General features: G+C 43.6%; 1 protein-coding gene across 6 annotated transcripts in view; it reads right to left on the bottom strand.

Moving 5' to 3' along the window:
- The window catches only part of obscnb (obscurin, cytoskeletal calmodulin and titin-interacting RhoGEF b), a 50599-nt gene that overhangs the window by 11500 nt on the left and 25925 nt on the right, over positions 1 to 13174 (bottom strand). For 4 of the 6 annotated variants that reach the window (XM_079347854.1, XM_079347855.1, XM_079347856.1 and 1 more), the window contains 5 exons: positions 2998 to 3273; positions 2601 to 2873; positions 2138 to 2428; positions 570 to 1907; positions 119 to 400 (listed from right to left, as the gene is read on the bottom strand). In XM_079347854.1, the coding sequence (XP_079203980.1) occupies positions 119 to 400; positions 570 to 1907; positions 2138 to 2428; positions 2601 to 2873; positions 2998 to 3273 (2460 nt within the window). Of the gene's footprint in view, positions 1 to 118; positions 401 to 569; positions 1908 to 2137; positions 2429 to 2600; positions 2874 to 2997; positions 3274 to 3489; positions 3757 to 6225; positions 6499 to 6697; positions 6965 to 7150; positions 7409 to 7829; positions 8109 to 8565; positions 8833 to 9723; positions 9994 to 10481; positions 10749 to 12136; positions 12218 to 12616; positions 12686 to 13174 lie in introns of all 6 variants that reach the window. The other 2 variants (XM_079347852.1, XM_079347853.1) reach the window with 2 other exon arrangements.

The raw sequence follows: 13174 nt of genomic DNA, 5'->3' as shown, positions 1-13174 counted from the left end.
GGGGATAACATAAAGTAATGCAGTATTGGTAATTAATGACCCCATTTCAAATCAAAGTACTCACTGATACATTATGTGTACAACAAACGTGTTGTCATGTGATGTACTTTTTACTCACTGTCAACCCTGAGTTCAGCCTTTGTGGCCGCAATGCCGCTGCTGTTTTCCGCTGTGCAACGGTACACGCCCATATCAGTGGGCAGCACAGTGGTAATGATAAGTTGGTGGCAGCCCTCCTGATCTTCGTTGATCATGTAGTGGTCATTCTCCTCCAGCAATTTGCCATCCTTATACCAACGAACGGTTGGCGGGGGCTTGCCGATCACAACGCAGTCAAAGCTAACAGGATACCCGTCCGGAACATCCTGACTTTGCAACTCTGTTAAGAAGACTGGGGCAGCTGAGTGACAAGGAGAATGGCTTTAGTGATAGGCACAGTGAGCTAAGACATTATGTACACCAGTGTCATAATGAAGGTAATGAAGCATTTGCAGCAACTAATAAATTGCAGCTAAAGATTTCAGAGTGTAATAATGGGGGTATAAGGGCAATTCTATGAGGTTTCTTACCTGCACCTCCAGCGAGCAATGCAGGGGGCTGTCTGTCTTGTGTGGGGGTCTGCGTTCCATCTTGTGAGTAGCCCATCTTTCTGATTCTCAGCTCCACTTTGAGGGGCCCTGCTTCAAGGATGGTGGTCTCCACAGGGACCCCATGGACTGTAAACATCTCCTGAAACCTCTTGGAGGCGACCTCAGCCTCTCCCCACGAGTCAAAGCGAATGTAGATGTACGCGTCGTCCTCTCTGTAGGAGTGAGGATCTGGCGGATGCAGGTCGCCTTCGTCTGCGCTGACAAAGGGTTCTTCCTCGACATCTGGTGGCAGACGCGTGCGCAGCAGGCGCCGGAGACGTCTGCTTGCCTGCCGCAGAGACTCATCCATCTCGCTACCGGACGAGCTCTCCGCCTCGCTGTCTGCACTGTAGCCAACTGTTAGAGGTCGGCGCCCCGATGATTCTCTCGCTGTTCCTACCGTGACCTTACCGCTGTGAGAAGTGACTCCAAACTTGTTGGTGACCTCGCAAGTGTAAACCCCGGTATCCTTTGTGGTGACCGCAGTGATGACAAGCGAGCAAGTGCCATCATTGTAGATATCGATGTGGTGGTGCTTTCCATCTGTCAGTGGTTCGCCATCCTTCAGCCACTGCACCTTATCAGGTTTCCCTTCTGCCACACATTCTAGATGGATGGTGCCACTGGGTTCTTTGGTCTGGTCTTTGAAGACATCTTTAAAGACAGGGCGCATGTCTCTGCGGGTTTTGTAGCCCTTGAAGGCAGCTTGAATCTTAATGGCAGCCTCTCTGAGCTCAGGCTCATCCTCTTTACTTATCTCCATTATGGCAGTCTCCTCCGAAGACACCTGTTTGATATCAGTCTTCTGAACTGTGGCTGTTTTTACCTCAGTCTGCTGAACTGTTCTCTGATCCGCCATCTGGAAGTGTGCAAAGAACCTCTCGGTGGTCATAGTCTCTGACTCATTGACTGCAGTGACAGATGTCTTGCTGCTTTTCTTGAGGTAGGACACAAGTGTTGAGCCCCCTGACTCATCCTCAGAGCTGGTGATCAAGGCGGACTCTGACGGCTTCTTGGGCACAACGGCCTGCACCTTTTCGACTGACTTTACTTCCACTTTCTCAGGCTCCTTTAAATTCTTCTGTTCGGCTTTCTTTTGACCACCTTTACCGACCTCCTCAGGTTGTTCGGTGATAGAGTCCAGAGTAGGCTCTCTGCTCATGCGTCGTTTCTTCACTGATTCCTCCCACAGCTCCTGGAGATCAGCATCGTCAGCAGCTTCTGGAGGCAGATTTGGCTGCCCCAGTATCTCAGTCTCGACCTGATTCGTCTCAATACCTGTAACATCAATGACATTTCCAAGTGACTCCAAAGTTGATGTTTAAAACTTGAATTTAAACCTTTATTGATCCCAAACTCAGTAGGATGGAGACTCCGGCACAGAGAACTTACAAGGTAAATAAAATACCCTTCCAATAAACAAACAATGTCTTACCTGGGCTGATTAGTTGCTGCCTTTGTAACAATGACAAAACCAACACATATAATACATTAACACATCAACTCACCAAGCTGCACAGTCTGAGGCAACTCGACCGGCTCTCCAGTCCCAGCTCTGTTGATTGCCGCCACTCTAAACCTGTAGCCGCTCCCTGGGGTTAGATTCTCGACGACAAACTCCGTGTTGCACACAGGTTCAGTGTGACATGGCAGCCAGAGGGCACTGTCAACGAGCCGCATCTCAACTCTGTAGCCCAGAATGGGACTGCCTCCATCATGCAGAGGTGTGAACCAAGAGAGGGTGACTGACTGTTTGGTCTTACTGAGGACCTCTGGGTCCTCGGGAGGATCGGGCACAGCTGGTGTGAAGGAAAGAAGCAAAAGTTGAATGCTTCTTCTACATTAATATACAGCAAAGTGATACACTTCGACATAAACTCCGAATCTAACTTTTTTTTTTTTTCTTTTTGGGAAAAGATTTTAGACAATGACACTGATGCCTCCTAGCAGTGGTGTTTGTCAAAGACTTACTGATGATAGTGAGCTTCGCCAAAGAGAGAGCATCTCTAGCAGCAAATGTGATTTCCTGTTGTGGCAGAAGAGGTGCCTTTCGCAGGACAAGGCGGTATGAACATCCGTCAGCCCTCATAGCCCAGAGGTCACTGGGCTTAAGCTCAACCCCATTAGCGTACCAGGCTACTTCTGCCACAGGGATCAGCTCGTTGAGCTCAACGCAAAACTCAACCTTCTCTCCCACTGCAGCCACCTTGTCCTCCAGACCTTTCACAACATCCAGCTGCCAGCCTGAAAAGACAAATCCACAGAATGAAAACGTTCATTTCGTTCATTGAAAGTCTTTTACCTGGCAATGCAGGCAAAGATATTACACGGGTGCAACTTTCTTCATACAAGCATTGAGGTGACTCACCTTTTACAGAGAGCTGTGCAGATGTGGATGCTGAACCAGCTTTGAAGGTCACTGTACAACTATCTTTCATTCGCAATTCTTTAAGCAGAAGCAGATGGCGACGGCCGCTCTCGAATGACACGATCTCTGCATTGGGGGATTCCTTCACGGGCTTCCCATCAAGGAGCCAGCAACAATCTTTGCTCTCAGGACGAGAGAGGGCGCACTCAAACAGCGCTTCGCCTCCATCGAAGGTCTCCGCGTTCTCCAGGCCCTGCACAATGTCAATGGGTTTGGCTGCAGAAAAAGAGAAGAATGGAGAAAGAAAGCACAGTTAAAACAACGTGTACGGACTGGAGAGGAGGAGTCACATTAATGATTTGTCAACAAGGGTGATAAAGACTGAGATGATCACCAACTGATCAGTGTGTTCGAACACATAGTTCAAAGATAAGAAGGACCAGAGGAGGATCACATGAGGTGGATGCTCTTTCCATGTGGAAAGAAGCTCACCTTCCACATGAAGTGAAGCGACCACACAGGTCCCCTGTGCCTCACAGGAGTATGTGCCCCTGTCCTCAGCTGACACGTGGCTAATGTACAAGCGAGCCACACTCCAGTCCTGCTCCACCATCACCCTTTGGCCGTCAGGCTGCAATGGCTGCCCGTCTTTCTTCCACTGAGCCTTGACCGGCCTTGAGAACTGGCAGATGAACTCAGCCGGTTGGTTTTCGACCACCCGAAGGTCCTCCATCTCGTTCACCACTTCAACTGTGGGATCTGAGGTTTGGATCAGGGGTCATAAATTCAAGTCAGGGCTTGGCTATAAAATATAAAGACAAGTGATGGACATGCCGAATGACATGTTGGCTTTATAACCTCCAAGAGCAAAAATGATGATCCTTTTTGAACAATAATGAGTATCTGTGGAGTGTGCAGGACAAATTGTATGCACCATGATAGAATATCTTCAAATGTATCATCTAATGTTCACTGTGATCACTGTGTTGTCTATATGCTCTCAATATGTAAACTGTAATGGAGGTCAAAAAGCCGAACTGTCAAGGTTCATGGTAATGGTGAGAATCAAGGGCTAAGATATGCTCACAATTGAGAAAGCAGGGTGGGGAGATAAGTGGATCAAAATGCCAAACTCACAGATTGGCATATTGGGGATTAGTGCTTGGGGGTTAGGGGCAGGACTTAGTATGAATGGGGTGAATACAAAACTAAAAGTCAACAGCAGCCTGCCTGCATGGATGGATGGGTGGAGCAGCACTTTCCGAATGCAACATTTCTGTTGTTCTTATTTAACGATTCACTTGTTCTGCACAACCAAACCCGGATCATTCCTTTACATCACCAGGTTGACTTCAATTCCAAAATGTGTTTTTCATCTTTAGCATTTTAAACGAGCAATTTAACTTAGGGCTGCACATTTAATCATAGAATAATCACGATCATGCTTTAGTGACTGAAGTCAGATGAGAATCACTCAAGAATACAACATCGCCATTAAATGCCTCCAAATTTAAGTTTAATTTATCTTTTCTTACCACATAATGTCTACCATTTAGGGTAGTTACAATGCAAAGATAGATGGGATTCTCTGCAAAGTGTTTAGTATCTCAATCGTTTTCAATATTTTCTTGTCAACAGATGCTTACTAAAGCAAAAGCAACATTTCAGCAGTATGTTGAAATGCTGTAAACCTCCATGGATGCGTATGTAGGCCTATCAGGCGCAACTATTCAAACGCAGAGTCATAAACAATCAGTGAATGGACCTCAATCAGGGAAGGTCTAACAAAGAATCGGGTTTAGGTGGAGACGTATAGAAGACAGAGAATTGTTTGCAACATGAGCTTTAGTGTGGGACCCAAATGTAAAACATAATTTAAATGAGCTAAAGGACTCTGATCAAATCTACCATCACAAAGGTCTCTTAAATAAACCGGTAGCAGAGGCAGATTCTTACAACCAAAAGAAGTTAAGTCATCTTTTTTGATTGGTTGATGTTTGTTTTAAGAATATATTGACATACAATTTTTGCTTATGAGCTTGTCCTCTACTTTCACAAGTAGGTTAGACCCCATCCAAGCTGACAAGGAGCAAGGGGGTCCAGCTGTCAACAGAACATGTGGGGGGCCAATAGTGTAAACTCCAAAACTTTCTTGCTCAGAGGTTACAGTGCTAAACACTGTGGTGGTATCAAACTTCATCTATCAATTCAATTTCTCATTTTTACAATCAGGTTGAGGTGGCAGCCTGCAGTTTGTAGCCATCCCATTTCCAAGCAAGGTTTTCCACAGATATACACAATCTCACAAGGAAGTTCCTGGACCACTCCAGAGTCTGCCTCTGATTGGCTGTGCCCAGAAAACCTCCCAAGGGAGCCACTCAGGAAGCATCCTGATAAGTTGGACAAACCACCTTAATTGGTTCCTTTTAACACGCAGATGCAGCCGTTGCTAATACTGGAGCTCCTTTTCCTTACACATGAGTCTACATTACAACGCAACATTGCTTGTATCTTTTAAAAGCGTTAACAAGATGGATGTATTGACAAATAATGGTGATCCCAAAATTGAGACATAATTGTGATTATTGAGTCATCATTTCAACAGCCCAAAGTACTGTGTGAAGAAAAGTCTTCAAGGTAATCAAAAAAGGAGCCAAACAATATCATACAATATTCTTATTTAAATTGACTCCTGAAAATGTTTTTCCTAATTTGCGTGTTTAGATTTTTGGGTATAAATGTAACTCTGCACTACATTGATACATCTCTGATGTGGTGCTGCACCCAAATGTATGTTTTGGTGGGATGAAAACATACAGCATAAATCTCTTTACTGCCAGAATTAACAGGGATGATGGAATTAGAAACAATGGTGCTCATGCAGGATGAAGCAGTAAAAAAATCAAAATCTATCCACTCTTAGTCTAATCACAAACTTCAAACTTTTAACAGAAACCCTGCAGAAACTATCACAATTCATGGCACTTTATTTGAAAATAGTTTTTTTATACATTTTGTGATTTTGCTTATTTGGCCAATTATTAAGTGCAAAAAATGTGGTGCACTTTATTTTCCTGTGCTTGTGATTTAATTAAAATTTTAGCCATAGATTAGTAACAACAATCAATCAAACATATTTACAATATACTAGAATGAATAATCGTTTCTGGACTGAAAATACATTTCTGCAGGGTCTGAACAGAAGAAGACGGCTGATCTCAGCTCTACCTTTGACTAGCAGCTTGGCTGTCGATGTTAAATTGCCAGATATGAACGTGACAGTGCCAGAGTCATCTGTGGCCAGGTTCTTTAAAACGAGGTTGTGGATGTTGCCCTGGCTCAGCCCTATCTCACAAGATGGGCCGTTTTTCATCAAGGTGCCATCAAGCCACCACTGCACTTTGCCAGGTGCCCTACCAGACAGCTGGCACGAGAAGGTGGCCCATTCCCCAACAAAGACATCGGTAGTCTTTAAACCACATACAATGACGACTTCTTTAACTGTTGAGCAGAAATACACATTCACTCAGCCACTTACTTACTTATTATCAGCATTACATCAACTTGACCAAACAACATGTCATACCAGACATACAGAAAAAGAGAACATGCAATTTTGTAGTTTACAAAGACTATGTAAAGTCATTCTTTTAATTGACCTTATCAGCCGAGGACGGATACAACATTATGAGATGGCTACCTTGCACTGCCAAAGAAGCTGTAGTAAGCTGGTCTCCTGCATCGCAGGTGTAGTAGCCACTGTCTTCGGGCTCCAGGTTCCGTATACATAGCTCTTGAACACACCCTTCCTGCTTCATCTCATACTTCTTACTGGGCTGGAGGACCATGCCTCCTTTTCTCCACTCAACTCGCACACCTGGCTTAGACAGCTCGCAGTGCAGGGTAACAGCATCACCCTCTACCGCATCCTGGTTGTTAAGCTCTTTACGGAAGAACGCTGGGGCACCTGGTGAGAATTTAAAATGGGAAAAAGTTTGGCCTTAAAGATACCATGACAAACTCCCCGGAGGGCCTTGCTGAAAGTTTTGCTGCTGCATAGTGATGCCAAAGATGAATTGGAAAGTGGAAGTTCAAGAATCTTGGTCCACTATCTTGAATCTTTTTTTTTTGTTTTAGAGGCATCTCTCTTTACCTTCCACAGTCAAGGTGACATCACACTGTGCATCTCCTGTGTCACAGGTGTACATCCCTGAGTCCTCAGGCTGCAGATTGTGGATACGGAGTTGGTGGAATGCTCCATTGTTCTTCAGGTCGTACTTGAGACCTGCTCGGATGGCCAGGTTGTTTCTCATCCAGGTGACAGTGGCCTTGGCATCGGAGATGGTGCAGGCCAGAGTGACAGTTTCCCCCTCTAATGCCACAGTGTTGTGCGGCTTCTCTAGTATTAGCACTGTAAATATGGAAACCCAAAACTATATTTAACATAGGTACGAATGATATGTAGTCCTTTTCTCCTTACTTTAGGGCCACATGCAGGCATGCTTTAATTATTGTATGCTGGCTCAGATTTTACAGTAAAACAAACCAAATCATCAACAATCTATTCTGAATATCAGCAATTTTGTTAAAAAGTTAATCAATTTACAGCTACAGTACAGTAGCTTATCTCTTTAGAAAAACATGTGTTTGCATTATGATAGCATTCTTTTTTCAATCTAAAATGAACCAAATGGAATGCAATGGAAGCACGTCTACAAGTTAGGATGTTGACGATGTAGATGCCAGCGGATTTCCATTTGCCAAGACAAAGCTGTTTGGTGGTTGATGGGGATGGAATGAATTGTCTCAAGCGACCTTGTCCTCTGCTTTACCTTTGGGCTTCTCCTCCACCAGCAGACAGGCCACACTCTTTTCTTCTCCCATTACGAAAGCAACATCCCCCGATTCATCCGTGGTTACCATCTTCAGCACCAAACGCTGCACTGTGCCATGGCTGCTCATTTGATTCAGGTCGTTATTTTGGAGGAGGTTGTCTCCAAGCCACCACTCCCAGTTTGTCACACCTGAATGTGACAACTCAACCTCAAAGACAGCATCCTGCCCTGAGGCCACAGTGATGTCGCAGAGTTCTTTGAGGATGCGCACATGTTCTGAGGGTGAAGGGATGGGGGGGGGGGAATCAGTGATCACAGCTCAGCAGAACTTCCATCAAGCATCAGTTAGATGGTAAAGCATATAATACTCTTCTAAATACTACATGCCATGAGTTTGATCCCATAACTTTGAATACAGTGCTCCGGTGTTCACGATTCTAAAGACATCTAATTGGCAAACTTCTGAAAACAAGATTTTACTGTAAATATCACACTTAACAAAATCAAATCACACACATAGGCCAAATAGTTAGTTAAAAAAAACCTTCACCATATGTGTAACAAAGTGCCAACAAATACTTCAAAACTCAAAGAGAAGTTGAGATGTTGAGTAGACGATATGATCCAGGACTTGTTAACAGGATGGACGAATATTAAATGAACTTCAGGGAGGACGAAGACGGGACGAGACGAGGAAATGAGACAGAGATGAAATGAATCGATGCTTGGTTACCTTTCACAGTCAGGGACGCAGTACTTCTCCTGTCCCCTGTGTCGCACGTATATTCTCCACTATCCTTCACATCCAGCTTGTGTATGACCAGTGTGTGCATGGCATCCTTCTGCTCTATGTTGTACTTCTCCCCATGGGTGAGCACAGCGGAGCCCTTGAGCCAGGTCACCTTGCAGTCAGGGCTGGATGTCTCACAGGACAGCACGGTCTTGCCTCCATCAGTGGCCTCTTGATTTTCCAGCTCCTTCTTGAACAGTATGGGCGCGGCTGCCGGGGAGACCATCATTAATTAGGATGAACGATTTGAAATGTTCGTTGGGTCAAAAGGCCCCCAAAACGTACTTTGTTTATACTCACAGTTCTAAATATTCCAAACCAACAAGCAGCTTAAAACAGAACATGAAAAGATCTGTTATATAATTGGTTTAACTAACCTTTGGTGAAATACTAAAAGAGTGAATCTGCAATCAGTTCAATAAACTCACAATGTTCAACAGCAAATTAAAAAATAAGTCATGCAGGAAATCATGTTTATTATTGTTTATGGGCACAACAAACAGTTAAGGGGATTTCCACACCTCGAAGATACAACACAATAACACTCTTGACAATCAGAAGTACAAAAAGCTCTCTGTTTGCTTTTGTTGTTTGAACATCTTCTGTATATTTGAGAGAGGACAACCATGAGAGGAGAGACAGGTGAGAGAAAGCGACACACATGCACTAAAGATTATCCGTCATGAATCCAGTAAGAACGGTGCACTGTTTACAGTGAAGTGAGGAAACATACTGACCAACATGACCAACGTGTAGCTTGAATTATACATTGAAACGTGGAAGGGAAAGGTTTTCACTGCGGGTCCAATAACAAAGGATAAACATGCAATGACTTTCGAGATGCGGTGAGGTGCATAATTAAGATGAATGGGTGACAAGTCAGTTTAAAGTGCAGAAAAAGTGTCAAATAAAAAAGGGAGCAACAGGAAAATCACAAAGCATCCAGGAAGCCTTAAAAGGAAGTGTTTTAATAATGGAGGGTGTCCAACAAGGAAGATGGCAAAGACTGAAGAAGGGGTGAGGAGGTCCAAATGTTACTTTCGGAATAAAACTGCTAGTTTTCACTCTCATCCCAAGAGATTTCACACATATGTCCCTTACCTCTGACTGTCAGAGATGCAGTGGAAGTATTGTTACCCACTGTGAAAGTCACTGTTCCTGAATCAGCTGTGGTGACACCTCTGAGCTTGAGGCTGTGCACACAGCCCTTGGTCTGGATCAGGTTCATTTCATTATTCTGTAGTGGGACATCCTGGAGTTTCCACTGGGCCATGGGTGCCTCTTCATGAGAGACCACACACTGGAAGTGGACATCTTCGCCCTCGTACACAACGCAGCTCTCCAAGAATTTTTGAATGGAAACCTCCGCCTCTGTTTGACAAATACATTTCAGCAGAATGGTTACGCATTTGTTTCTTTTAGGCGAGAAAGCGCTTGACTAGGTGTGCAGATGTGACCAAGTGTGATTAAATCTATGAAGATCTATGTCCTAGCGATCAAGTTGTTAGTCAGAATATCATGGTAGTTTCCAAAGAGCACCATAGGGTGGTGCCAAAGTGAATAAAGAGCAGTATGAGGTGAATTATCGTTTGTAAAGACAGAAACAGGAGCTAAGTGACCAAGAACGCCAGAAAATTGATTGTGTGAAAAACGACAAGTGTTGTGAAGAAAGTGAACCGCAAAGCAAGAAAATATGTGGAGGAGAAGTATGACTCGAACATGGGAATGTGGTTAAGAAGTGATTCTCCAAAGGAAGGATCCTTGCTTGTCATGCCCGAGTGTTGAGTGATGTAGGACACACAGAAAGATGTGATTCCAAAGAGGAAGGAAAAGGACCATCTTTAAGAGACATCTCCTACCCTGCACAGTGAGGACAGCAGAGGTCCTCTGACTGCCTGTGTCACAGGAGTATTCTCCTGAGTCTGCTCCCTTCAGATTATAGATCACAAGCTTGACTACGGTTCCTTCCTGTTTGAGATGATACTTGCTGCTCGACACCAGCACCCTGTCACTGCGCCTCCAGACCACACTGGCTCCCGGCTTTGTGGTCTCACAGCGAAGACTAACACTCTCTCCTGCCTGTCTTTTTAGGTTCTGCAGCTGAGATTTGAAAAAGGCTGGCAGGGCTGTAGAGGAGGAAATGAGGAGAAATTATTTAGTATAACCAGTATATGTAAAACTGGTGTGTTCAGTCAGTTCATCAGAGCCTACCATTCAGGTGCTTCGACAAAAAACAGTTTGTAACTCAACATCACGAACAGCTAGTGTAAAGGCAACGTGTCGCTCTAATTTCATACTTAGAACAAAGAGAAAGTTCTCCTTTCCTCCATTCTACAGAAACATCCAGTTTGAAGTGTTCACAGTGCAGTGTTACAGTGAACCCCTCAACGACTTTGTGGCTCTTTGGTGACAGTAACCAGGGCAGCTGATAAGTGCAAAGACCTCACCAGATGTTTATCTGCAGTACACGGTCAAGAAAGTTTTTTTTTCTAAAAACGACTGTGAGATACAGAAATAGGTAAAAAAAAAAAAAAATATGTGTGATTTAAATAAAAGATTTGATGGAGAATAAAATCATAACATAATCTCCATTATTCCATATATTTCAAGAGGCTGTGTTTATTGTGTTCTCTGAGCAACATGAGTAGCCTTCTGTGTTTCCATACCTCAAATCATGGATCTGTAACTCTTAACAGAATCCTGTCTGTTTCATTTGGTACTTTTCTCCACAACTGACATGCCGATTTCCTTTCTTCCAGTCAACTGGGAGTCCATAGTTGGAGAACTCACAGCGCAAAGCGACATTACCACCTTCCTCAGCCTCTTGTCTTTCAAGCTCCGGAATGACTAAGACTGGAAGAACTGGGGACTGTATCAGTAAAATATGATGATGTGTATTGCTGTTACTGGTGGGCTTTCACATTAGATACCAAAGAACAGCATGGTTTGATGTGTGAGGATGTGTGTGTGCATGTTTCGTTTATGGTTGGGGATTACTTCTCGAATACATACACAGTAACACTGAACCACAGCAAATGACCCACACTCCCATTCAAAACAGGTGTGACAGCTCAACACTCAACTTATCAAGTCCTTCAACAGAGCTCGTGGTTATTCTCATCTGAAATCACAACACAGCAAATCCTGCAAACACAAGTGTATACAAAGGTAGCTACAACAAGCCAGACTGATCCAAAGCATACGATGTCATCAAGCAAAAATGAATAAAGAAACAAAGGATGTGGCTGAATGAAGGAAATCCACTTTAAAATGCCAATATGCAACCTCTAACTCATCAACAACCAAGAAGAAAAAAAATGTCCAGACAATCTGACAAAACTCACGGCACAAATACAGAACGATTCTTCACAACAGGACAATCTCCACATATGCTGTCACAGCATGTGCTTTGGCAAAAAAAAAAACGCAAGCATCCAGGCGTGAATACAAACAACATCCAGTTTTCTCTGTAGAATCGGAGTTCTTTCAGTTTCTAAATAATGCTAGCACCTACCTTCAACTCTCTTGTTGGATTCCTGCTTCTCAGGTTCAGCTTTGGAGGACACAGCTGAAGCCGGTGACTTCTCTGCTGTAACTTAAGTTGTTTGTAGAAACATAATGTAGGCTTTTAATTTAGTTCAAACGAGCGGGGATGTCTTCACCAACAGACCAAACGAGACAATGGAACAGAGGCCACAAACGTTTTACAGCTGCAATGTCCAGGACAGTACAATAGCATGAACACTGGATTTCAGCGTGTCTGAAAGGGACACTAAACTGTTAAAATGAAACATACATTCTTTAAGTGTGCAGGGACAAAAGCAGATAAAATAAATAAATTAAAAGAAACAACCAAAAAAACACTGTACAGAACGAGCCATGGCCGGGAGCTTGTCATACAAAGACATTAGTAGTATCACAAAGGCAGATAGCAACTGACACCACCACCTAGCTGAACACATCTCAAACAAAAAGCAAGAATACAGGTCCATACCTTTCTCCACTTTCTTGGAATCTTTTGAGTGTGCGGTCACGGTTGCTGAATCATTTGGCTGCTTTCCTGCTGTGGTAAAACAATGAAGTCTGATTGTGACTAATACATGGCACCTCCAGAGCCAGAAGCCCAAAGGCTATCATTTAGGTCTAATGCAGATGTTTGGGATTCATCACTGCAATACAATTATTATTTTCACTGATTCAATTCCGGTTCAGGGAAATCCTGTCATGTATATACTCATTGTAATAACACCTCTCTCCACTGGGGGCACTGTGGGTGCTGGGAATTCAAGTCAGGCACAATAGTGCATTTCAGATCATACTGTACTTTAATGTTTTATTCTTTTGTTTATCAAAGTATGAGTCAGTTTGTTCTCAATTAAGACAAACAATGAACACAGAATTCTTGAACAAATATCTGGGTATTCCTGTCCTCTGTGTGTATTATCAAATCCATATCCATGCATATTGATCAATATAGAATTGAATCATAACCCAAAGATTTTAAATTGACTTGAATTGTGAGGTTGTGGATGTTAACCGGCTCTAATAGAAA

The sequence above is a fragment of the Symphodus melops genome (genome assembly GCF_947650265.1).
Source record: "Symphodus melops genome assembly, chromosome: 7".
In the NCBI taxonomy this organism is placed as follows: domain Eukaryota; kingdom Metazoa; phylum Chordata; class Actinopteri; order Labriformes; family Labridae; genus Symphodus; species Symphodus melops.
This window is presented reverse-complemented; position numbering and strand designations above follow the sequence as displayed.